We start from the raw sequence: 27,036 nt of genomic DNA, 5'->3' as shown, positions 1-27,036 counted from the left end.
TTCAATGTTTCAGTGTTTTGTTTTTTTTTATTTATTATTTCAATCTGTCTCAAACATACAAATGTGTTGTTGATGTCACCTGGTGTATACAAGGCTGGATCTGCTTTAATTCTGTACAAATACATTTAAATTAAAGAGATTTTATTCACCAGAAACAAAACAAAAGTTGAGTTGATCATTGAGGTCTGCAGTGATCTGGTCGCACATCTGGCTCACACTGTTTTTCATGTTTAAGGGCAGAAACACACAGAATACAGTGAGAGCAGTGGAAACAGACTCCCTCCCTGATGCCCTCACAAAGAGCATGATGGGACAACTGGAGATGGTCAGGCAGAGCAGAGGCTAGAGTTCAGATCAATGGTCAGTCACATGCAGCTCCTGCACTGATCATTACATTCAAATTATACCAAGTAGACACAGTGAAATCATTGCATATCAAAGCAATCAAGAAAAGTAGTTTCCACTTGAATCACTGTTTCCAGCTTCTCAGCTGTGAATAGATTCTGGTTTTCTAAACCTTCCACGACTGTGAAGTGGAATGGGTTTTAAAAACAACACATCAGCCAAACTGCAGCTTTGTTGTGTGTAGATGAAACCTGATGAAGAGCAAGCATCATGTCACTGAATGTTTTGCTGAGGCTGCCTCTCCACTGACCATGAAATATTTAGCCCGTGTCCACTGGCAGCACACTGACATATCCAACAAATTCATTATGGAGACTGACAAGAAGTTCAATTAGCTTTGCTTCTTTTTTGGTTCTGAAGTGAAGCTCGTGGTCTTAGAAACAACAGTTTTTACACAGTTCCAGTCCTGAAACAAAATGTGAGCCTGTGCTTTAAGGTGACCGTTGTAATCTGGTCCTCTCCATCTTCACCCACTGCGCGATCAAGTCTGCCTCTGTTTTCCTGGCAGTGATCACCGACACTGGATCAGCATCATTAGATCCTCTGCATAAAACAACAGCAGAGAAAAGTCAGATCAGATTTTAGAGAGAGAGAGTTAAAAGTGAGTCCAGTGGCCAACAGCTGGCCGTACCTCAGGTCCAGGTGATGGGCTCCTCCAGGAATATTCACAGCTATCAGTGACGAGCTCAAGGACTTACGCACCTAAATAGAAAGGGAGAGAGAGAGAGAGAGAGAGATGAGCAACTGTGGGGTCCCTGTTTCCAGCCTAAGTGTCCTCAATTGGTTTAGTCTCTTACCCCTCCGTTCGCCCATGGGTCCAGATCCCCATTTGAGAAAATGATGTTGCTGGCTGTGGAGAGGGCTGAACACAAGAGGAGGTTCATTAGAAACAAAAACACTGGAGGAAGAAGATGGAAATACAAATAATAATCCAATCCAAAATTTGATATTCCAAATTTAAAAAAGCATGAATGGTACCTGTTTTAAAATGATAACTAACAACAAAACATCAGCCCATTAAAAAAAAACACTGTCTGTCGCTGCCTTCGTATGAGTCAGAGTCAACGTCTCTGTCCAGAGTTAACTGAGTGCCTCCATGTCATTACACTGTTCTTCACTGGTGCATGTTTCCTGAAGGGCTGAACAGACTCAGCTTCCAGAGATCTCTTCCAGACACGTTTTTAACATATAAACAACACATCTGACAGAAGTTGTTCCAAACTTCTGTCAGATGTGTTGTTTCCTCAGAAACGTCCAGTTATCTGGTTAGGAATTCTTAAAATAGTCTATGACTATGGAATTGTTCATTTTAGAAGGATTGTCCCCTTCAAGTACCTGGTATCTAGGGCTCATTTAGCCACAGATCACAATAAAAAGAAGAGCTACACGAAAAAGGAACCGCTCCAACTGTGTGTGTCAACAAAAAGACAAACTCAAGTAAAAACTTGTATTAAAAGATAAACTGATTGAGACAATTTTATGATATTAAAATGAACTAAAACCTCGAATGAAATGATAAACTGTGGAACTAACTTTGCTGAAACTTGTTCGTGCAGCTACAACTGTTTCTTAAGAGATTTTAGGTTTAATTTTCAGTCTGACAATTATCAGTCTCTTGCACGTCCAATAGGAACCCTCGCTCTCATCTCATCCAACCACATTCACTGGTACAATGCAGGAGAAAATGGGTCCAGTGACAACACAGGAACACACATAACATGAGATATACAGTGACTGTATGGCCATGAATATACTGTCCCAGTTTATGTTGGGAGGCTTCCCAACACACCCCTACCTCATGTACCAGCAATCGTGATCATTTTGCCTTTATTTCAAAATAAGAGCACAATAGTAGTAAATATAGCGCCATCCAGGATGAACAAATAAATCCTCTAACTGCTGTCAAGGAATCAGCTGGATGAGAATAAACACGAAAACACGCAAAAAATGATTTTGGCCTGATAACAGCATGTTAGTCTGAATTAATGAGTCTGAAGAACAAGGCCCAGAGACGTGTTCCAGAAAAATATGTTTAACAAACTAAGTGAACTCTGAGCTGATTCACTCTGCGAAGGGAAGCCACAGTATTTAGTTCAAAACAGCTGATCAGAGTTAGTTCAATCAGCTCCGAGTGTGTTCACTCTGTGTGGTGAATGAAAAAAAGTCATCAACACCTCGGATCAAACACACTTCAGTTCATTTGTGGACCTATGAGTCTCACCTCAGAGTCCAACCCACTGACAGCCCCAGGATTTTGGTGATTTGCAGTTGAAAAATCGTTAAAATAAATGTCATACATATGTTATATTTCAACATGTAGTAAATTTGAACATAGTAACTGTGATACTGTTTACTTATATATGTGACTATTTTGCTATTTCATTATTATTATTGGCGTTATTTATCAGCTTATTGCCATAACCATATTATTATTATTAATATTGTAGTAATAATATTATTTGAAAAGAACATAGTAACTGTCATGCAAGTTAAGCTACATCCAAAAACTCAGTTCTGAAAGACATTTAGTCCAGTTTTGAGTCTTAATGGCCTCTCTACAACAATCATCACAGACATATTTACATTATCTCCAATATGATATAACTATGATGGAAACGTTCAGTCAGTTTCACCAATCACACTATGAGAAATGACTGTATTCTGGGACTCCAGTAGAGCAGCTTAGCATGATTCATGATTTTATATATATATATATATATATATATTTATTATTATTATTATTTATCTCAAACAGTCTGAAGCCTCTGATCCAACGTATCAAATCTCAGTGCTTTTCATATCTAAACTACACGTCTAGATGCTGTAATATTTCAGGGCAGTCTGGCTCATCTGTTTGTGATCTGTACTCACCATCGCCCCAGAACTGAATTTTGAGCCAGTCTGGTCGCGGAACCACAGCCCAGCGCTTGGAGCAGTAAAGCTCGCGGTCTCTCTCAGAGAAGGCCATGGGAGGGAACATGTCTGTCACATTGTTGCTTTCATAGCACAGATTGATCTCTGTGCATGCCTGCAACCGCAACAGGAGCAGAGGCAAAGTTAACATCATTGTTGAGATGAAGTGCTGCAGATTTTTTTTTTTTAGATCTTCTTCACTCCAAGAGGGACAACAGCCAGAATGAATCTGTCCCCAGTACTGAAGGTACTAAAGGTTTCCTGTTTACAGGTGTGAGATGGTTTTACAGTTTGGCCTTTTTACACTATGAACAGTGTAATGTGTGTGAAATGTAAAATATACATAACCAGCACGTCTGAAAAGTTTTTTATGCCTGTATTTGTTTGAAGACTAAATGCAGTTTGGTTTTGTTTTCAGCAGAGAAAGGTTATATTACTATTAGCTTTCAGTGCACCCGTACAGAACACTTCCACTTCCCTGGTGTTCTCAACAAGTCTTAAGTGTTACCCTGAAATAATCCTATGTTGCACTTTTGATCAGATTACACACAGATACTGTGTATGAGCTGTGTTGTGTATCGGTGGAGGCTGGAGCACCTGGTAGTCCCAGGCCTGGCTGTCGAAGCCCAGTCCACACCCAGTGGGATCAGCACACTCCAAATACAGACTGTACAGGTCGAAGCAAGTCAGCACCCCGGTAGCATTGTACACGATCCCTGCAGGATGAACGTATGAAGGTTATTTTGATGTCTGATTATCACTTCCAGGACATGGCGGATGAGGAAAAGACTAGTTTGCCCACTGGCTTTTGAATTTTTATTTTTAAACCTTGTAATTTTCTTTCCCACTATTTGCAACTTCACAGCAAAACAACTGAAAAGCCCTCAGGAAGGAAAGTCATCTCAGTCTACAAAGCACACGAGGAAAGACTCCTTGCCCAAGGATGATGCAGCTACTAGCGACGTTAGCATGGCTGTGTTAGCCTGCTCACTGTAACTCAAAAGAGAGGCTCTCATTGCAGAATTCAAGATGGCCAACTCTGGCCTTGAGTCGAACAACGATCTGGCACAAGCAGCTGTGGCTGAATATATGTGCGTGATTCATGAGAAGCACCTAAATATAGAGGGCACGTCAGTCCTAACTTCAGGACTCCTCAAGACTCTTAACAGTCATTTCCAAAAGGAACTTAGTGTTAAAAGTAGCACCTAAGTCTGGGAGAGGTTGAAGCAGTGGAGAGGACTCTGAACTCACAAAGACCAAATCAAAGATTTGTGCCATGGCTGCTGTCTTTAGGGCTGTGATGATCCACGGGGTTATTCTCATCACAGCTATTTTCTGCATCTCATTTTTTTGCTGGTGGTGTGTGAGATGATACACAATAGTCTTTGTTTAATTGGTTTTTTTTTCTGCCATTGAATCAACTGAATGTAAATTTTTCTATATAAACATTATCAGTACACTGGAAAACTTTTGGAAACAGCACCTAATGCGTTTCTATTTTCATTTGTATGTCATAATTAGGCCTATATTTGTTTATTTCTTAGTGGCAAGAGAAAATGCTCTTTGATTTTGAGCTCAGATCGGCCACTGAAGAACTTACTTGAGCTTTTAATCCCTACATACTCATCTTCATTCACCAATATGTAAAATATGCACATTTCAGTCTGAAACAAAATGGCATTATTTTAGCTTGTGTATATGTGTGTGTGTTTGTTTAGCTTCCTGACATTCATTAAAAAGACTTAAGAACTTTTCATCATTTTGTGCTGATGGTAATTTTTGTCCTCCCCTCAGATGCTGCTCACAACATTTTGTCTCAGCGAGACAGAATTCACTTGTTTTTACCTGCAGTGTTCCTGAGGTTAGCAAGGAGGTCAGATCCACTGAGCATGTTTTCACAAGCCACCTGAAAATCAAAGTCAGCTCCTGTTAAAACACATCTGGGACAGGTCTCACCTGATATCAATATCACGCACTTGGGCACAACCAGAAAGTCGTATCACATTAATGTTAAAACATCTATATTTATCATATCTTGTATCTCTATATTACAGATATGTATGTTTATATTCCTGTCTATGTGATTTTTTTCTTTTGTGTGCCCTGCAAACTTGTTGTCATTCATAAACTACATTTCCATTTGTTCTTTTGAAACCGTTTATACGTTTTCATTTGTAATTTTTCTGGTTAAATTCACAGCATCACTTTGTGCTACAGCGAAAAAAGGACCCATTTTTCTACACTGGACAGGAACACCAACTTTGGACAGTAATGTTAACTAAAGCCTGACAGATTCTACGTTTTTGTTGAGTTTTTATAATACAAATGAATAATCATTCAAAAGGAGAAAATGAGGTGAAAATAAGAAGAGTGTGTCGTAGCTCTGGGTATGTACTTGTGCTCACGTGATGTAACTGCAGCTGCACCTGAGGTCCACAGCTGTTGCTCCACAGTTCTTGTTTTGCAATATGCAAAAAAACTCTTTTTTTGCATATTGTGCAACTTGGGCTGGCTGAATATTTCTCTTCTGTTTTCAGAATAGTTCAGTACATGTGATGTTTCTCACTCATGCATGGCATTGAAGACCACTGATTTGTGGTTTTCAAAGAAATTCTGTACACCCCCCCCTTACACTGTGAATGTATACCTTGACAGGGTTGGCGGGCATGTTGCCCATGAAGTGAGTGCTGTAGGGGTAATCCAGCATGGCCATCAGAGTGAAGGCGTTCCTCAGCAGGCCGTACAGCTGGTGGATGTCCCGAGCAGATGATGGAGGTTTACACAGAGTAAACTTTGACTGGATGCAACTGTAATCTGGTAACAAAACAACAGTAGTGGGTTGAAATTCTATATCACAGTTACAACACCAGCCCATACCTTTGGGCTGTTTTGGTTTTGAAGCATTTTTATTAAAATAGTTCCTATTCTTTCTACTGAGGCCAGGCCATGTGTCCATATCAGACATCGAGGTTCCAAAGATAGAGTTCTATACAGGAGAAGGACAAGGACCTCCTTTATCACCAGGTCTCTTCTTCTCGATAGAATCTCACGCTCAAGTCGTTAGGCAACACAAATTCCCCAAAACTAATTCCTCCATATCAGCTAATAAGCAAATGCATATTTACACGTAGTGTAGGGAGGAGCATTCATACCTGCTAACTACCCCCTCCCCATTGCCTTTTCTTTTGTTAGCTAGGGCAGGGTTAAGGTGAAAAAAAAAAAATTGAGACATGTTTTTTTTTTTTTTTTAGGTTGACTTAATACAACTCAAAATGTGATCGCTGCCTTAAGAATACACTGCGGTCCAATATTTTTTTTTATTACTTCTGTCATTTCTGTACATACAGTTACATAAAGCTGAGGTAATCTTTTCTTCAGAAAGAACATTATTTCACAGATTTACCTTGATGCTCAGCTAATTCTTTCAGCTGATGGAAAGCTCCTCTCACAGCATCTCTGCATTCAGGGGCAATGCTCTCAAAATCCTTAGAAAGAGAAACAACAGGTTATTATCTAACAAGTACACGTGAACGTAAATTCACATATTATTTTATATAGTGACCCAATTGAACGTTAACATGGCAGCTGTAACTGTTTTAGAGTGAGAAAGAACTTGGAAAATGACATTTGGAACCAATTTAAATGTTTTGCAACCCTGTTTCAATGAATACTCTGGTTCAATAAGGTTTAGTACCCTTGTCTGTCTAAATCAGAAAGTAGGCAGCAACAAAAGACGCCCATTCCATGCACTTACAGCTGTAACATCTCTAAAAAACTGCTTAGAATCTCCGAGTCCAGCGGTAGACAGTATGGGGGCACTGGCAGCCAGAGCTCCAGCCACTATGTTTGGATACTTGAGTCTCATATAGACCGACAGCATCCCACCATAACTGCAGAGACGAGAGCAGACAGTCAAACAGTAAACACTCCAAGATCAGCAAATAAGACCCAGTACTTTGTGAAGAAATTGTATCTTTTATTTTAGGAGAAATCTTGCCTCATGTCTGACCTGAGAGAGACTGAGGAATAACTGGGTTAGTGTCAATTTACACAACTATAATCAGACACTGAAAGCAAAGGGAAACTTGTCACTGGGCCGTTCCATATTTCAGAGGAAAAGTGTAAGTACAAAAAGGCCTCTGAAAGCCAACATTGCAGCTTGTTAAATATGGCATCTGATTTCCAACCACAGGGCAATCTGGATGTGTTTGGGGTGTTGCTCAAATCAATGATTTCTTTTGGTTCATGTTTCAAATTTGATGCCAAATTAGGGGGGGAATTCAAACACTGCTCTAAAGTTCACTAAGAGATAGGCACACAAAAAGGTACACAGCCAGTTATTTAAGAAATAGGAACTTCAGAGAGACTCCACAACAACCACTCAGGTGGATCCTACCTGCCACCAAACACGATGACGGGACAGTGTGTGGCTGCCAGCTGCTGTTTCAGCTCGGTGATCATGACGCTGTAGTCGGCGAGGGCCTGCTCCACTGTCAGCAGGCTTACCTGAGGGATGCTGAAGGAGTCTTTGCCGAAGGGCAGAGATTTGCCGTAGTACCTCTGTAAGAGGAAGAGGAGGACGAAGCTTGATCAGAGATTCAAAGGCACTGTCGAAGCTGCAGGATACCCAGCTCAGACCATGCTCCCACACTGAGGAGGTGAATTAAAGTCTTCACTGTCATCAGTGACTCCACCAAGTACAACTAAACTACGGGTTTAAAGCAAATGAAAATGCCCAGAGCTGATGAAATACAGTTTATAGTCTTTCGTCTCTTTATTTTATTCACTAATTTTGTTGTAATTATGTTGTAAATTGTAGTTTATTCTATTTTGTCAGTTCTTTTATTATTAAATTTCTTATATTTGTTTTTGTTTGCTAATGTTATTACAGCTTTTTTAATCTATTTTATTGTATCTCATTGTCAGCTGTCTTACCTGATTGTCCTTTCTTTTTAGCTCATCAGTCACCTGCAGCACTTTCAACTGCACCACACAAAGTGAACAGGTGAAAGTGCATTTCCCCTCTAATATTTACTTCATTCATGTCTCTCATGATGAAACTACAGTTTTTCCTTTTTGTATTCATCCTCCTGAAGTTCATTCACACACAACCTCTCCGTGGATGTTTTTGTCTGTTTACTTGTTATTTTTCTGTTCCCTTGTGTTTTATACATGTTAACTCACAGTATCATTGGAATGCTGGACATACACCTGTGCTGGACATACACCTGTGTGGAAAACAATACATTTTTCTTGTGATGCTGAGTGATTTTCTTGTCCAAGTGGCTGGTAAAAATCTAAGTGCCTTTAAAATTTGAAGGAATGTGGGAAATGAAAATCAGCTGACTATATGAGTTAAACTTTAACCATCTCATTTGCCTTTGTCATGTGATCTGCAGATTCTACTCAGCCAGAACTGTTTGGTCAAGACATGTTAAATAAAAAATTGACAGTACTGTCTGCATTTAACTGGGCTGTTTTCTTACATGTTCAGCAAATATGACGAGTGCCTTCTGCTGAGCAGCCAACTCTGTGATGAATCCAGAGTTGAGGGCAAACTCCCAGATGTCTCCCTCATTGCCTGTGTAGAAGAAAATAGGACCCGAGCCTTTCTCCCAGTACTCATCTATAAGGAGAGGAGAAACACAACACAATCAGTCATTTGCTCAGACATTTGTTATATTTATAACGGGAAACTGATCTTACCTGTGATCAGGTAACGCTGACTGAACGTCCCGTTTCCCACGCTGTTGAAGTTGAAGTGATCCAGAATCTGACTGAAATATTTCTCTGTGAACCGAGGTTCTGTCTTGAATCCATGATGTTTTCTGGACTATGAATGAAATTAATGAAATGTACAGAGCAGATTATTCTGAATTCCATTAAATTCTGACTTTATAAGGCTTTACACTTTACACACCATGTGACAAAATAGGAATTTCATTGGACATTGTCTAATTAATTAATTTGTGGTTCCTTGAAGTCCAGGGAGAGTTGCAGGAGAACTGTGAAATTAAACTCTATTCAAAAAAGCAGAAACTTTTTTTATTTGAAAACCATACAGACAATGATAAACTGTGACTTATACTAAATCTCCATTCTTACATCTAACACCATTTAACACTGTTGATGACACCCACTCAAATAGAAGACGATTTCCAACGAGTTTAATTTGAATGAACTAAAAGTTTCTCTCATTTGTTGGTCACTTACCGAATTTGATGCATTTGTACAGTTTTAAGTATAAAATAAATCACAGTCATTTTATTGACCAAATATGACGAGTAGAGCTGGAAAGCGGAAGTGAGGTTTGAGACAAACAAAGAGCAGCGACCAGAAAGCGACTCATTACCGGAACAGGAGAGAGAGTCCGCCCGAGGAGCAGCGGAGCACAGAGCAGAGCAACGGCCGCCGTCCACAAAGCTGACGTCGGCCCCATCTCCCACAGAAAGCGGCTGTGAAAAGTACACGGACGGTGAAGACCATTTCATGAGCAGCCACTGCGCCTGCGCCGATCGCACGTATCACATGACTTATGTTATGATCTGTGCTGCGTTTAAGAGCGGCTCGTAGGATCTAGCTTTTTTTTTTCAGTACCATAAGCAGCTAACGCATTACAACAACAAAAAAAGAGAAAATTATTAAAAACGGAGATAATTCTTAAATTAATTTATGAGAAGAAATATTTGTATCAATGCATTTGTATCAATGCAACAGTTAAATATGGAAATAAAAAACGTACTAGAAAACCATTTACTGAGAATGTCACACATGACCTCATGGTGGCCTTTAACCCTGCTCTCTCTTGCTTGGTCTGTCTTAGCACCACCGGTCGAGGCAGATGGCCGCTCACCCTGATTCCAGTTGTGCTCTTAAAAGTACTTTTGCCTGCTCTCAGTGGGAATAGTTTGGTCTCTGTAAATAATACTGCAGGTCTAGACATTTTGAAATAGAGCAAATCTAGACCTGCTCTATTTCAAAAGTGCACTGAGAATATTTCTGTTGTGATTTTGCAGTACAGAAAATAGAAATTCACTTGACTTGACACCTACTCACACACTATACTCTGCCTTTTGCAAACTAGCTTTTAGATAATACGATCTTTTAAAATTGTGGTTTAGATGCAAACTTTGATGTATTCTGTGTCATGTCATGTATGCTACATATGACCTGTCTGCAGAACCATAGACTGTATGTGCAGAACATGTGATCTCGCAGAATAAGATGTGATTTCAACATTTCTTCAGTTAGGGCCTGAGCACCAAGGGTGCCAGGCCCAGAACGGTCCCTGGCACTGAGGAGGAACCTGTTGTTTTTGAAGAGCTTAATGTGATACCAAGAATTATTATTATTATTGTTATTATTAGTTTAGAACATCCATTCACCCATTTTATAGTTGGCTATATCATGAATCAGCCAAATTTTATCCACTATAGAGTGGACAACAAAACTGTCACAAGGCAAACCAAAATATAGCGTACAGAAGCTGCGCATGACATTGATCGAGTTTGACCATCATGCATTATGGCCTGTATCCCAAAGGTGCTGCAGAAGAAGACATGTCACTAACAAGTTAGTGCTACAAGGTGGAACTTAGAGTGCACAGTTATTAAAATGCTGCATACAGTGTTATCATGAAACAAATGCTTGCTTGGTCCAACTCCTGAAACAGAATAAAACTACCTGAAGTGACTTCACTCGGCTTTGACAAGCCTTAAACCCTCTGGGTGCAGCAGCCAAGACAATGCTTGAGTGGTTTTGGGACAAGTCTCTGACTTGAGTGGCAAAGCCGAAACCTAGACTTAGCCCCACAGAAAATCTGTGAAGAGACCTAAAGATAGGGCGCCAAGGGGGCTCACCCTGTACAGCGCCTTCCATCAATGCTTAATCCTAACTGCTGCAGCCTGGATTCAAACCCTGACCTTTGCTGCATGTCATCCCCTCTCTCCGACTTTCCTGTCTCTCTCTCACTGTGGCTATCTAGCACAGTAAAGGCAAAAAAAAAAAAAAACACATCTGAAGATGGCATTTCACAGCTGCCTCCCCTCCAATCTGATGGAGCTTGAGAAGATCTGCCAGGTGCAGCGGGATAAATAAATAGGTGGACTAAGTTTGTAGAGACTTTACCAAAAAGAATTTAAAGTGTAATTGTTCAATACAAAATTTGCAAAAATTTCAAAAGACATTATTAAGTGTAGAATGATGGGCAAAATAAGAGAAATCTATAGCACTGAGTTGCTAAACAAAAGACAAGAAATAAACAGGTCGACTTACTGTAGCTTTTGTCATTTTGACACGACTCACATCAGAGGAGTGAACATCCTCCTCATCCAGAAGATTAAATGTAGTTTGTTCACCACATCTGCATCCAAACACTCAAATCATTCAACCAGTCGCAGACAGTTTCATTTCATTCTTTTTTATTTCAAGGAACTTTGCTTCATACAAAATGTTAAATGTAGAAACAACTGTAGAATTCAAAGGCTGGCGAAGAAACATAAAATCAAGCAAACAAACATTTCACTGAATCCCAAGACCCAAATAAAGGAATGTTCCAGCTCTGCTGCACGAGGTGGAACTATCAACAATGTTCAATACTGGTCTTAATAGAAATTTGTCTTTTCAACAAACCTACAGTTTATATCAAATATTAAAAATCAACAAAATAACACAGAGTATCTAAAAGTACTAAGTTTTCTACATGCACATACATCGTCAGAACATGCAAACATCTGTATTTTCTCAAGAAAAAGCTGCATCTACACTGCCAGTAGTATGCAGAAATAAAGAGATTGGATCGCTTCTAATGTTAGGCGGCCGATTGGTCCAGACTTGGACACAAGGTCTGCCTCATTTGACGCTATACAGAGGCCACGTAGTTTAAGAAGGTACAGGTATGTTGAGAATTTTTTCCGCCATAGTGTCACAAAACCTTCAAAATAATGAATGTGTGTTTCTGTATTTGACAAAAATAATCACTTGGACAGCATTCAAGGCTGATTCATGAAAACCGTTTTGTTATGACCTAACAGGAAACACCTCCTCCCATAATGAGCCATGGGATTTCCATTTGACACTGTCAAAGTGGGTAAATGTTATGCATGCAAATATATGTATAAAGTTGCTGTAATCCTAAATATCCTGTTTCTTGTTTACACTTTGTGCCTTTATGTATTTTAGTCTTTTTTGTCTGCATGTTTTTTTTTTTTTCAAAGCATTTTTCTATAAAACATTTGGTCACACTCATGCTGAAGCCTGAATCTGAGAAGACCAGCATGTAAAGCTACAGAATGGATGAAGAAATGGGTTTGTCTTGTTGCATAGCCCTACTCTGTGTCAGGCCCATGTAGTGTGTATCACTATGGTTAAACAAGGTCCCTCTCTCCTACTGTCTACCCAGTGAGAGAGGTCTTTCAAGAAATCCTCCACAAAAACCTCCTACCCAGTCAGCAGCTGCGAAGGTTCAACATTTCCAAAAGAAGACAATCTGATATTGTTGTCAGCATGTGTATTAAGCAGGTTGCATATAACAGATCAGCCTACGTAGATCAGAGCAGAGTACAGTTTCAGGCAACACCAGACAGTCCCTCAGAGCGCTGTGACTGATCGATGGTGTGAAGATATATTTCTACAAATCTGACAGCTGGATAATTTCTTTCCTTCGAAGTGGAAGCAGAGATCAGTGAAGCAGCAGGGCTGAACTCGAAGGAAAGATCCACCCTCTACTCTTGTCAGATCCACTTCTGACCATTGATAGACATCAGTCAAACAGTAGTAGGTCTGTACAGTCCAGGAGTTGATTGGTGTAACTACATTCTCTCCAGTCTCACAGAGCCAGATTCCATCTTGTTTATTAAACTTGGTTTAAAGTCTCAGTGTTTAACGCTGATCACTTAAGACAAGACCCCCCTCAGTCTGTCTCATCTCCTGCTTATACAGTACTTCAGTTCTAAAGGGATTTCCTACATTTCCCAGAATGCATTTTGACAAGCCCCAGCAAAAAGGCTCAACTTCTAACATTCATAAAAATTCACTGTCAATATATTAACTGTGCCCCAATTTCTTACACCATACTAGTAGTTTATGGAACATACTAGAGATTGATCGACTGATGTTAGCAGAGAAATTAGTTTGAAGTCATTTAGAAACAGTGCGTCTATTTTACACTGTCAGGTGTTGTGTCTGTGTTGGGTCACAGTCTCTACATGTGACCAGTCCTCACCAAAATGTTTCTATCTGTCAGAATTTTTAAAGTCAAATAGATATAAATGGTACCAACCAAAAAAATCCAGCATTCAGTTATTGTTTTGCAGATAATATACAAGGACTTAATGTAATTTAACATTTTCTACTAATAGGAAATGATATAAAGACGTGCATCAACAAATATGAATCACACAGTAAATTTGGAATGACACTGCCAATTAAATTTTACAAGTAGAAAGTCAATATTTAATGTTTTGTTTTGTTTTCCAAGATCTTCCTCAAGCCTCTTTATGCTACAGGCCTCAGGGTTGAACTCATCCGCGCAATAAGTAAAATTTACCTCTGAAATGTTTAGTGATATCATGTGCAGAGTCCTAGTACAATAACCTTTGTTATTCTGTGCGACAACTTCTTCCTCCTCGAAAAAAGTTGCCCAAAAGTCAGGCAGATTTAGACGACAGTGTCTTTCAGTATACTTCATTTTTTTACTGTGCATACTCAAAACCTGCTGAGAGTGAGTGTGTGGTATGGAACTGGGACACAGCTAATGATACAGCTGTGTTGTGGTTTGTTTTCTGTTAATGTGGGTGGAGCTCGTCACTTCAGCTTCTGCAGGCTCCAGAAAAAAAAAAAACGTTTCCATCCTGACACCAAAGCCTGATGTTTAATATGAATGAATTAGCTGTAACATGTCCTGCTGTCAAACTCCATGGTACAGTAGCTGCTGGAAATATCTTGGCATGACGTTACAGGATCAGTTTTTTTTGCCAGTTATACATAAGAATATGAAAAAAAAAAAACAAAAAACCCTACCACGAATCAATAAACTGGACCCAGAAATGTTAAATATATCAACAGCTGATGCTTATCAATGTTAATTTTAATCTATGTATACACACACACACACACACACACACACACACACACACACACACACACACACACACAGGGCCTGACGTGACTTAAATACCCATAAACATTAAGACTGCATCACCCTTTGCTACTGTGGGTCCTAAATCAGAAAGTGCTCACTCCCCGCCCCCCCCAGTCCCGTTAGACCTCAGCTGACCAACACACACTCAGCGGTCCACACAAGACAGGAGCTTGTAAGGCTCACACTATGACATCCTTTCCAAAAAAATATGCACAATGTGTTACTGGCATTAATGTAACTGGATAGATATATTTATGCAGTTTTCGTAGCATTTCCACAAAGTCATCCTTGCTCCCCCCACCTACATGTGGTCTATGGTTTATCAAAAACAAGAACAACAATCAACTTTCATAACGTCATTTTTTGATTCCTGTCTTTTAAGCGTACTGTAGGTTTCGTTTCTCTCCTTGCAGATAAGGCGTTCTGTACAACATGTTTTCCTGCAGAGCTACATACAGAATAAACCAAACATCTACTCAAGTGGGATGCATTAGAAAACAGTTGACATTGCATCTTTTTCTACAGTATATCTAAAAGGATAGGCACTTTGTCTTAAAACATTGCAAAGAAGTCTGTAAGAAACATTTGACCTGGAACGATGGCAAACCATAAGCAATTCACGTAAAACACACCTTTGTTTTTGTTTTTTTTCATGTCATACAAAAAATGACACAAAGAAAAGAGAACATCTACAAGTAAATTTTTATATAAAACAAATCAGTCAGGTACTTTTCGCCACCACGGGCTGCTCCTCTCTTCAAGTTTTGCGAGAAATATTTAACAGATAAACAAGCATCGCCGCCTGTTCAGCAGCTCTTCATCTGTTCGACTCACACAAAGGGAATGTCATAAAGGATTAGGCATAATCATAGAATGGTAGAGTCCTAAACTAAAGAACATCACAGCTATTTGTACAGTGTCACTATATGTTTGAGGTTTTCCAACATGGTAAACTATCGTTGACCTGGTTTTTGTCCTGTTTCCATGACATGCAGTGCCATCGCTTTCTGTTGAAACAGCCATACTGACCCTCAATCGCACTTCAACTTTCAGCTACAGTTAGATTCAATAACTTTACTTACTTATTTACATTATTGGGTAAAACCTGCTTCTGCCTTGTGTATGTGGTGCACAGAGTGACACACGGTTGCACCCCTGGTCCTAGAAACAGCGATATTCTGTCTGACGGAGCAGCCTTTTGGAAACATGTCAGCCTCATCAACAAGATAAAGTGATAATATGTCAGTGTTGGGTTTCCAGCTTGTTGAGCTGCTCCCAGAATGGCAGAAAAAAAACAGTTAACGCTGCTTTAAGTTTTTGCAAATTGCTATTTGACACAAAGTTAGCAACACAGACTCTCCAAAGAATCCAAGTTTGGAATAAGTCAGCATTCGCAGCACTGAGCGCTGAAACCTGCAGTGTGACAGAGAAATACAGCAGCATTGTGTTTCCATGAATTGTTTCCCTGAAATCCAGACTGACTGAGTTATGAATGACAAACAGCAGGTCTGGTGGTTTCTCTACATCACCCAAGAAATATGATGATTTTATGTGTGGTCTGTGTTTGTGATGTAATGATGTTTGAGGGTCAGTATGGTCATGTCAACAAAACACTGAAGTCAAAGCAAATCAAGGAGCTACTGTAAGACATCAGATTTGGCAAAGAGTCTACTCCTCTGTTTCAGAATGCTTTGTGCCCTTTGACAATTTCTTGCTCACGTTCTCCCTGTTTAGATGTTCTCCCAAACCTTAGCTCTCTATGTTAGGACTAAAATACAGCATTAAACATACACAGTGACAATGTAAACTAAAGCCTTCAAAGAAGATGATAAAACTCATCACAGTTCCTCAGAAATGCATTAAAAAGGTTGGTTTAAAGCCATGCTAGCACCATTCGTCCTCCTCTGCCTCCTGGTAATACCTGGGTGCCCTGACGCCAGAGCCTGGGCTGGTGTTGCCCCCGAAGCTGAAGTGGTACCCATTGGGCAACCCAAGGTTCTGCTGTGGAGCTGGAAGCAGGGCTCCTATCATGCAAGGCAGTGCGGTCCAAGATGAGCGTCCGCCACGGGGGCTAGGCGACAGTGACGCCACATCCTGGAAGACATCCAGCTGGTCCCGGAGGCTGCTGTAGGGGCTGCTCATGGCATCGCCGTGGTCCCGGCCCAGGAAGGGCTCGGAGCTGATACGGGTCACGGGGCAGGGGAAGTGGCAGGAGCTGCTTTGCCGGAGGGTGTTGTGCTCCGACAGGCCGCGGCTCAGCCGCCCGGGACTCAAAAAGGCCTGGCTGGACACAAAGTGCACAGGGGAGGAATTGGCAGTCTTGTAAGCCACCACTGGCCGTGGGGTGAGGGGTGTCTGGGGGAGCTGCCGACGTCCACGGCTCGGCGTGCTAGAACTGGAACTCAGTGCCACTGGGCTGCCTTTAACCCAACCACTGCCCTAGATGAAAATTGGACAAGCAATTTGAAACGAGAGAACGATGAGCAAAATATGTGAAAGAGGAAAGGTAAAGGGAAGAAAACAGGGACAGGGCCGCCAGAGGGAGGAGAGGAAAGGAAAGACACCAAAGTGTGATATGTGATGACACAAAAGACGACAGAGAACAAATGGAAAACAGAGCAAAGAAAAAGACAGAATGAAAGAACAAGCAAATTGAAAGACAGACAAAATGGATGGGAAATGATGACGAGAGAAAATGGGAAGAAGTGAAAGGCCATGAGAGGCTGCACCAAAGGCAAACAGAGCATGCAGAAGAATCACAGTAACACTTCAACTGTCAGCTTCACTGTCCCTGCTTCACTTTCCTTAACTGCACTCAACATATTATCTGTAGGTTGCACATCTCGTTGTTCAATATGCAGATATACAGCAGTCTGACAATAAGCTTTTGTTCAGAAACACCCCTGGTCAGTGTGGCGAACCTCTGATATGATTCAGTTTAGAACAGATTTATTGATCCATTTCCACACAGACTGTTTATAGAACCCTGGTGGCAGTAAACTGGTGTGTGTTTGCAGAGGTCTTCATGCAAGCTCCCATTTGTGCTGTGGGTGTGATGACCCTCATGTCGGCACGTTATCAATACTTCACTGTTTCCACATAAGAAACAACATCCTCGTGGTTTTAAAAAATATTTCAAAAGTTTTTATTGGAAATAAAACTTTGTGTTGCAGTTAGCAGTAGCTACATTAGCTGTTGCTAACAAATAGCTGCTAAGGCTTAAACCGTCCTTAACTCCTGCTTATTTATCTCATATTATCACTCATATTATCAGTGTCAACATCAGGCGCCGGACACCACCCTGTCTGCTTGGAGGTGCTTCTTAATTCACTGGCTAAAGAGCTTAATGAATCTGTGTATCTGACTGAACTTAGAACCAAATCAAAAACAGAACCAGTTATAGGAACCTATTCTCAACACAGTAGAGTGCTGCTCTGGTGACACCTGGTTTTGAAGCTGTGCAGTGGGAAGTTCTTCTATTTACACTCAAAACAGACGGTCACTGTAGTTTTTTTCTAAAAAGTTACTGAAACATGAGGACATAGTTCATTCGTTGAGGACTACTTTCTGCTGTGGATGAAAACACGTGGTACTCCAGTGAGTCTTTGCAGCAGCAGCAGTGAATGTGGTGGACGGTGAACTACAGTGTGTGTTTTTATGAAGGAACATGCCACCCAGCACAACAGCGTAGCTCAGTGGTGGATCTGTGGCTCAGAGGAATACTGATGACCTTTTCTTGCAGTCACTTGCTTTAGTGACATGGTTTTACTGTCAGTGATTATTCAGTTCATTCTGTTCAGTTTAATTTGTGAGGACAAATAAAGTATTTTGAATTGAATAATCAATAAGTTCCAGGTTTAGACTAACTGTTATTTTTATGCAAAGTGAAGTTGGTTACATACGCCATTTAAACAAACAGTGATTCAGTGTTTCTTCACAGACTTGTGTCAGCAGCTGGAGGGAGATATTAGTTTTTGTGGAGGTGGATGGATCTCAGTTATCTCAGATAAACAGTGATGAGGTTTATCATGTCAGATGCAAGCTCATTATTTTTAATTAGCCATCAGCAGTGCCATGAAATTATAGGCCTTAACCTCAGCTGATGACAAAGTATCGCTCTTATTTTGTTTCATTTAGATCTAAATTTATATTTTTTTCATTATTATTATGAGCAGCAGCAACGGATTTTCAGAGGTTCAGTGTCGTTTTGTCTAAAAGGAGTTTAGATAAACTACAAACTCCTTTCAAACCCTTTAGAAATCCCCTGCACCTGGTCTAAAGCCTCATCTGGCCCTACTCGACACACCTGTGCCCTCCCACCTGCTTGTTGCTGGTTTCCTGCCCCTCACTGGGGGAGGCAGCACAGCTAGCGGTGGCAGATTTGGTGTGGCAGTGTTCCCGGCTGCAGAAGCGGTCACAGGAGTAGTAGCGTTGCTTGTCTGTCGAGGAGTGGTGGTGTTTCCTCTCTCGGGAACGTCCGCGATCATGGGCTCGCTCTCTGGAGGCAGCTGGGTCAGACACTCGCTCTCCTGATTCATCCGTGGGGGAGGAAAATATTGCGGTGAAAGTGCATGTTTGTGTATTCAAGATAATATTGGAGACCTGTCTTTTCTATCTTTTCTATCTTTTACTTTGGTTCAGTCATTTGAATGCCAGTCTACTTGTCAATACATTTATTTTTCTGTAGTAAGAATTAGGAATCTATGGTCATTACTCACAGCTGACATTTGTCGCAGTGGGACATGCACAGGTGTTCACTTAATAACATTAACAATGGCTGTGTTCTGTTGAATTTTAACATTAAGTCATGACAGTGGGACAGTGAGCCAGCATGAAGGACCCAGGACTCTGAAACTAAAGCAGCTACATGGAATCATTCCATTCATGACACTTGTGCTTTTCCTACTGTCCTGTCAAAACATCTGCTGTGACTAAGTGAAGAAAAACTAACATTTATAATTTTATGACGGTAATGTAAGAAGCTTTGATCAAAGACTTAAAGTGATAGTCCAGGTTATTTGACGTGGGGTTTGTATAAGGTAGTTATGCACAGTGAGTGTTTTATGTACACTGTATTATGTGACTGTGCACTATTTCTGTTTCTTTTGTTTTCTTCCCTCCTCAAGGGGTCATTAGCCATATTTTTTAAGGTCTTAAGCAGAGTAAGTGTCCTACTTTGCACTGGGCATGAATGGACAGTCCTTAGGATGTTTTGGTTGAAATATCCAATGAACAGCATTTACAAGATACAGTGTGTGTTTGTATAACGTGCTCTCTGAACTGTGTGTGAAGGTGCTAACTAACCAGCGGAGCCTGGAGTTGGTCCACCTAGAGGTGTATCCAGTGACCTCTGCCTCTTGTCTCTGTCTTTCTCTCTGTCTCTGCGGTGGTGGCAGCGGTGGTGGTGGTGATGGTGGTGGGGTCGCTCCCGGCTGGGTTTCTCCAGGGTGTAGTCCCTCAGGTTGACCTCCTGGGGTCGCTGTGGGGCCACGGTGGAGGCTGAGCGCTTCATAGTGCTGGCATCAGGGGCAGACTGAGAGAGGAGGGAGAGAGACAGGGAGGGTCGCTGAGAACCATGACTGATGCAGGTCCTGTAGGTTTCATATAGCTCCATTTTCATCTTACGACTGCAACTGACTACACTTGATTTGTTCAAGTGGCCATTAAATTCTCTATTTGATTTCTCTGGAGTGTTTACTCCAGTAGCAGGGTCTATGGTATGTTAACACCAAACAGCAAACTCCTGGGTTGAAAAATCAAATCAACACTTTAGTGGCAAAAGCTGCAGTTCCTCTACTAACCACTGTGAGTCAGTCCCCACAGACTCCCACGTTATTTTTTTATTTTTAATTTAATTTTATTTGGATTCGATCTTACATTACTGGCCCTATGGATTTAAGAGTTCACCCTGCTGGACCAGACAAACATGTTTATACTGTCAGTTGTGTGACAGCATGTACGTACGGCCAGATGTATCCCTGGAGAGTGGCGTGAGTGGCCCCGCTGTTTTGCAGGAGAGGAATAGAGAGGGAGAGAAGGACAGAAAAAGAGATGTGGAATATTATGCAGAATCAGTAGCAGCTACAGTTTGTGGTGATAAAAGTGATCACATATTTTACTCAAAGCCATCTTTTGTACAGTTCTTATATAATTTAAGCCTATTTGTTTGTAAATGATACAAGTCTGTTGAAGATGAATGGTCTGTAGGTATTTACGACAGAGCTGGTAGTAGCAAATGTTGCTGTCTGCCACAATGTCTTTATTGATGTCACCACTGGGGGGTGCCCAAATCAGACATTTTCAGATCCGACACAAAGTGGCTTTAAGTCTAAGCGTCATTTCATTATCTCAAATACTTTCTCCAATTATGGTTCCACATTGACACTAAAGTAAAAGTACACAAGTATTAGCAGCAAATTGTACTTCAGCATCAACTGTAAATGTACTGTAGAATTTACTGTGAATGAAAAGTCCATTCAGAGAGTTACATTACTGATAAACCAACAAGTAAGACAGTGAGACAAATATTCATGTTCAAATTGTTGAAGTTTCTTAAACTCTTGCATCATATTTTCTGATTTCTTGCATCTGGCATCTGCAAAGCAACTAAACATGAAGTGAAATCAAAACAAGTCATTACTTAAAAACACTTAAGTACCTCAACAATGTATTTTAGTCCCTTACTTTAGGAGATCTACTGAATCATGTACTGTTGTATGATGTTTATTACAAGTTGCCAGTAACAGAAAAATAATGCACCCCAGGATGCAACAGAGACAATTTATCTGTATGTCTCTGCTCAGTCCTCACTCCTCTGCCTCTTTTAGCACATCCTGGACTCTGCCTCTCTGACTCAGATCTCTGAGAACGTATCAATATTGATTCCTTCTGTTCTTGCCTGCCAGGCTTGTTATTTGAAGAGGGGCCTACAACAGCATCCCCTACTAATTAGCATGGGGGTTCTGCTTATACTGTATCAAAAGGTGATGAGACTGCAAAATCAGGATACAATGCTCAATATCACCTGGGTTAAAGAAACAAGTTTGGACTTTGCTTTCACTTTGAGTTCATTGTGGACAGACAAACTAGACTGAGGCACAGCACAAAGGAGGAACAGGTCTTAACAGGTGTCATATCCTGATCCTGGCTAAGCTGAGCTCAAATTAAGCAGAAGAAAAGCAACAGCAAGAGCCAAACTACTGCAGCTGACGACTGGAGGCCCCCGGTGTTCAGACTACACAGTACAGATCCCCTCATATTCCAGCAACAGCAGGTAGTTTCCAAAAGGCCAGCATTAATTGAATTGGCTGGAGGAGTTCCTGGCCTCTCTTCCAAAACATGAGAAACATTAAGACAGTGAATCGACAGGGCAGCCCCCCCCCCCCCCCCGGGTTCTTTACATCCTTTCATTCTTACTCCAGATTCTCTCACTTCTACAGTAACCCAGTTACCGGCTTCCTCTCCCATGAATCTTCAGCCCAAAACCATTTGGAGCCACTACCATCTTTTCAGTTGGCAGCAGGAGGAAAACAATATTGGACAAATAGCTGGCAACCTGCCAGATCTAATCAGATTACTGTAGACTTCTCCTCTGCAGTGAAAGGAGGATCAACAACAGCTCTTCCAAATGGGCTGTGAAAGGAATGCACTTTAAATGGCTGAATTGATCAATATCAACATCACTCAGGAAATGAGGGTTTCTCAGCCTTAACCACATTAATACTGAGTCCAGGCTCCTCCATGCTTTTTCACAAGAAATGTTCTGTGTGATGGTTCACAACGCTGAGAGCTGTTTTGAGTCGTTTCCTTAATGTAGACAGCAGAAATTTTTCCTCCAGTTAGAATGGTGAGCTATGTTTAGATGATGTTTCGAATTCTTCCCAAAGAGGTTTGTCTCATCAGAACAGAGAATCTGTTTCCTCATGCTCTGAGTCCTTTAAATGCCAGTTAACAAATTCCAGGTGGGCTGTCATATGCCTTTTACTCAAAGTCAACCAACAGGTTCTCCCATCTCTGCAGAGAAGGTTCTTGCGCCCCTCCCTGACCAGAGCCCTTCTTGCCTGTTTACTTTGCTCTATAATGAGCCCTGGTCTCTCCTTCAGGAAGAGGTTTATGGCCATGATCCTGAAATATTTCACTGTCTACAAACATCTATTTCATTTATTTGTGTTATTTAAAATCATATTCAGAAAAATATGGAGCAATTTGCAAATATGTACAACTTAACATTTATACATTTATGGATCCATTTGTACACGTGAAACAGGTTTTGCACATTTGTGAACTGACTCCTGTCAGCTTTTGGGCAATATGGCATCCACAGAAGACAGTCCACACATATGTAGCATGGTCCCCATATATCTCATTATCCACAAACAGACATTTAATTCTTTTAATACTTTTTTGGTGTTAAAAATTACATCCACAAAAATAAAAAGCCAACTGCAAATATGGATAACTCACTCTGTGTACTTTAACTTATTAAAATAAAAAAGTTTTTAAAAATGTAAAACATTTTCCCCATAAAAATACAAGTGATAAGACCAGGATGCTGGACCTAAAATTTGCTATTTACTTTTTTATAGCGGAGCATGTTAAATGTATTGATTTTGGCCATTTTTTTTTTTACACTGATATTTTGTCTTTGATCACATGTTTAGTCTTCAATAGTCATAAATACCAAATTGTATTTAATGTTGTAAAGTAAAAAAATAGTGCAAAGGTCTGAAGGTGGCACTATAACGTGAAGCTTTGCCACTTTCTGCCAAACTTGTCATGAGCCACATGTAGTTAACAATAGCCCAGCTAATGAGCCTGCTGTTGTGTATGTATGTGTACTGTACATGGACTGAAGTACGCTGACTGTGATCTGGGTTCATCATGGGTGCCACAACAAAGGGGCCTGAATACTTTTTTCAATGAGAGAATTCCGTTTTTTTATTTTTTAATAAATTTGCAAAACATTCTAAAAACATATTTTCACTTGCTCATTATGAGGTATTGAATAAATATATATGTATATGCACAAAATCATTTTAAAATAAATCTACGACACAATAAAGTGCAGGCCCAGAGTTTGGGAGCGATGGTTGGATTTGCTGAGGAGAGCCACCCTGTTTTATCACTGCAGAGCAGGACGTGCTCTGTGTGTGTGAACCATTACATTCTGCTACCAAGATGTACAATGTTTCTCTGCTAATCTCCCAATGGGCAACAAATCATGACATTAAAAACCTAAAAGATCTTTCAGTTTAGTTGTTGACTGAAAACTAAGTCAGAATCAGGTGTGGAAATGAAAACAGGTGAGGCGTTACCTGCAGCTCAGCACAGAGTCGAGGCATAGAAGCAGCTCTGCCCTGGTTCTCCAGACCTGTGCCAGACACTGGGATTGCACTGCTGCCACTGGTCTCCATGTTTCTCATCTCCACTGACTCCTGGAGAGAGAGAGAGAGACACACACACACACACACACACACACACACACACACACACACACACACACACACACACACACACACACACACAGACACACACACAGACACACACACACACACACACACACAAATACAAGCCCATAAGCATCATTGGTGGTGTGGGAGTGGGTGCACTGTTAGGTTTTCAGCACTATTCTTCAGCAGGTGGCTGAGGCTCAGAGCTGCATAAAGCAATGTTAGTGCAAACTCCTGCACTAATACACAGACAGGCTGGACTTTATATGAAGGCTGATGTGTAAGGTACACTTCCAGTTATTTCTGCATCAATACAACAAAGTCGTGTCACACTCAACAGGGGCAGGTCACAACATCTGTACAGTTTGTTGCTGCTTTACCTGAATGACAGCAGTGTCTGGTGTGTCCTCTGATGGGCCCCTAGAAATGCTTCTTTTAGTCTTAGCTCGGGGCCCTTCCTTGGGTTTCTCCATTGCCCAGGAAGATGAAGCCTTGATGTTGTCATCGTGATCTGGCCTGTGTGTTACAGCAGTCACAGCTGAGCTTAATAATAATAATAATAATAATAATGATAATACAGTGAACATCTTACAGGTAACAGATTTACATCTTCACTACATTTGATAACTTGGTCAAATCTGATCATCTTCATTCCTAAAGACTTACTACGAAGTGTGTTACTTCTGTATTTGTTCAGTGTGAAAGCACAGTTCAGTGGTTTGGGTAAAACCTTAAATTACAATACAAGAGTTGTACAAGCTGTACAGCTGTTATACAGTAACTGATAGAACCTTTCTGTTTCAGGAACCTCCTCTAGTACAGTAGGGGTCTTTGACACCATGTTACATTTTCTGTATAATCTTTCATCCATGTTGTGAGATATACAGTATAAGTCCATTCCTCTGGATGTTTCCTCTCATATGAAAAGCTTCTTCATGTCTGACTGACTGACTGGTGGGAAATTTCTGGAACCTCCTGGAATAACCATCACTCAACAAACAGTGGGGTCTACAACACCACTTACACAAAGCTGTCCTGACGTTCCTTCCCACAACACGTTGGCTGCATCTCGTTAATCGACAGATGCATTTCAAGATGAAACATGAACTGAAGACAATGGGTGTGGGTGCTTCATCACGTGTCAGACACTGTTGGTGTGTTGTTCTTATAAACAGCTCTTACACCTTGATTTATGTGACTCTGAATACTCCCACATGACTAAATGATCCATATGTGATGTCAACCACTCTCAGCTCCTTGTTTGCAAATTCATTGTCCCCTATATGACAAACATTCAAGTAGCTTGAGCAAACTGTGAACATTTGGAACTTGCTTTTATTTTGTCATTACTGAAAGTATTGCACAACTGCAACTTCCACATTTATCAACACACAGTTTGGAGCATTGCATTGTTAGGTTTTTAGCAGAAAGTAGCTTCCATGCCATAACAAACTTTAAAACAGTTATAAAGTGCTTTACATGGAAAATAAAGATAAAGGGTTCAGGACAATAAAATGAGAGAAAATGAGGCCACTGAAAAGAGAAATAAAAAGAATAAAATAGCCAAGAAGTAGAAGGTGAGGAAAATAAAATAAGATGATATAGTAATAGTATAGTATAGTCTGGACATCCTCAGAGAGGAAAAATTGAGGTGATGAAAATTGACGTGAAATGAAACATGGAGTAATAAATTGTCAAGTGATTTGATTAATTTAAGGCTGATTTGATTAAAAGAGTCATCACATGATGACAGAGCCTCGTTTCATTTCCTTGTCTAACAGTCATCATTCACAAAATGTACCATTTCAGAGAACTGGCCTCAGGGCTGGAAGTAACAAAAAATAAATGATAAAAATGGAAGTGATGAAAGTAACTGAGCTCTCAACTTGATAGCCAATCTGTGTTTTAATTTATATGTAAAAATGTAAAAATCAAACTAAATTATAGAAAATGTAAATGATAAAATTCTATATATTTATTTTCATTGAAATGTGGTGGAATATCTGCATGAAAGCCTCTTACTGTGGACTCAGCTTCATCCTCTCAGACTAACAAGCAACAACAAAATATTTCAATTCTGAGACCAAATGTCATCCTCCAAAGGGAATTTTATTATATATCAAAAACCTCAGACAATAGAGCCAGTGGTAAATTGCCACAGGGCAAACACTGACATCAGCCATCTCAGGAGCCGAACTCCGGCCTCACATCTCTGAAAATGCCACAGCAAATTTCCAAACAGGCATCATTTGGATAAACTGACCACACATTCAAAATGTAAACGGTGACTGTGTCACCTGAAAAAATACAAAACTTAATGAAGTGAAAAGATTTTGGCACAGCCTTGAGCATGGCTCAGATTTTCTGTTGGTGCCGCAGGTCAGTGCTTCGCTGTGTGGGCGTATCTTTGTCTTGATAGGACAGAAACAGCCAAAACATGTCAACACTATATTAAATAGATAAACCATCAATCATGTCTGTCAAATCAATCAACAATTTAATCAATTTTTCAATAAACAAAAATTTCATCTCTTCCATTTATCTTCTCAGTTTTTGTAACTTCCATTCATGTCAAGTTTATTTCCTGAAATGATAAATGGTAGATTTTATGTTGTGACTGATGAATGTTAGACAGGAATATTATGAAACATGGATCTGTTTCCATCATACTTATACTCTATCACTCTCTTTTTAAATTCACAAATTCCATTGTCTCCATTTTTATCAGATGAGGTGAAAAGGCTTAGAAAATCTAGAGCAAGTCCAGCTGCCTTTGACTTAGCACCTCTCTATACCAACTATACAACCTGCTAATTTATGAAAATGATGTCTGCATTTCCAGTGAGCAAAATATGTACGTAGCAGACAAACTTGGAATCACACCCCCTGCAGGTGGTCTGCATACAGATATAAGATCAGGATGGGAACTAGCTGCTGGTTAAGAGTAGATCTACTTTGCCACTGATGAGTCAGACTTATGCTTCTCTTTCAAGGTTCAAGCTCTCCCACCCCTGAGGCCTCCAACATTCAGACTGATTTATAGTCCAGGCTAGAATTCACCCTTTTGATTGTTGTTACACTAACACAACACTAAAGTGCACTGATGAGTCATGAATTATCAGACAGTGT

At 40.4% G+C, this 27,036-nt stretch overlaps 2 protein-coding genes across 2 annotated transcripts in view; both read right to left on the bottom strand.

The window, feature by feature from the left end:
- dpp7 (dipeptidyl-peptidase 7) lies at positions 1-9,835 on the bottom strand. Its single transcript, XM_071481841.1, has 13 exons — positions 9,671-9,835; positions 9,025-9,151; positions 8,805-8,944; positions 7,715-7,878; positions 7,073-7,208; positions 6,722-6,803; positions 5,966-6,132; positions 5,164-5,224; positions 3,916-4,034; positions 3,277-3,433; positions 1,203-1,267; positions 1,037-1,107; positions 1-948 (listed from the first exon to the last, which is right to left on the bottom strand). Exons 1-13 carry the CDS (start codon positions 9,755-9,757, stop codon positions 837-839), a joined length of 1,488 nt encoding a protein of 495 aa, XP_071337942.1. The 5' UTR covers positions 9,758-9,835; the 3' UTR covers positions 1-836.
- Positions 9,836-11,721: 1,886 nt separating this feature from the next.
- Positions 11,722-27,036, bottom strand: part of cacna1ba (calcium channel, voltage-dependent, N type, alpha 1B subunit, a) — a 143,765-nt gene continuing 128,450 nt past the window's right edge. The window contains exons 43-48 of the mRNA XM_071481837.1: positions 24,288-24,423; positions 23,773-23,892; positions 20,423-20,461; positions 19,763-19,991; positions 18,779-18,987; positions 11,722-16,897 (exon numbers count right to left, since the gene is read on the bottom strand). Of these exons, the coding sequence (XP_071337938.1) occupies positions 16,343-16,897; positions 18,779-18,987; positions 19,763-19,991; positions 20,423-20,461; positions 23,773-23,892; positions 24,288-24,423 (1,288 nt within the window). The 3' untranslated portion in view covers positions 11,722-16,342. The remainder of the gene's footprint in view (positions 16,898-18,778; positions 18,988-19,762; positions 19,992-20,422; positions 20,462-23,772; positions 23,893-24,287; positions 24,424-27,036) is intronic.

This window comes from Trachinotus anak, unplaced genomic scaffold (genome assembly GCF_046630095.1).
Source record: "Trachinotus anak isolate AG129_WGS33_773 ecotype Australia unplaced genomic scaffold, CSIRO_AGI_Tana_v1 ptg000008l, whole genome shotgun sequence".
Taxonomy (NCBI): Eukaryota; Metazoa; Chordata; class Actinopteri; order Carangiformes; family Carangidae; genus Trachinotus; species Trachinotus anak.
The sequence above is the reverse complement of the archived record's forward strand: the minus strand, read 5'-3'. Positions and strand labels throughout refer to the sequence as shown.

Coding starts and splice junctions, on each gene's coding strand:
- dpp7 (XM_071481841.1), bottom strand. CDS start 9,757: ATGGGGCCGACGTCAGCTTTGTGGACGGCGGCCGTTGCTCTGCTCTGT. Junction 7,209..7,714: donor GTCATCGTGTTTGGTGGCAG/GTAGGATCCACC, acceptor TCGTCTCTGCAG/TTATGGTGGGATGCTGTCGG. Junction 6,133..6,721: donor AGAATTAGCTGAGCATCAAG/GTAAATCTGTGA, acceptor TTTTGTTACCAG/ATTACAGTTGCATCCAGTCA.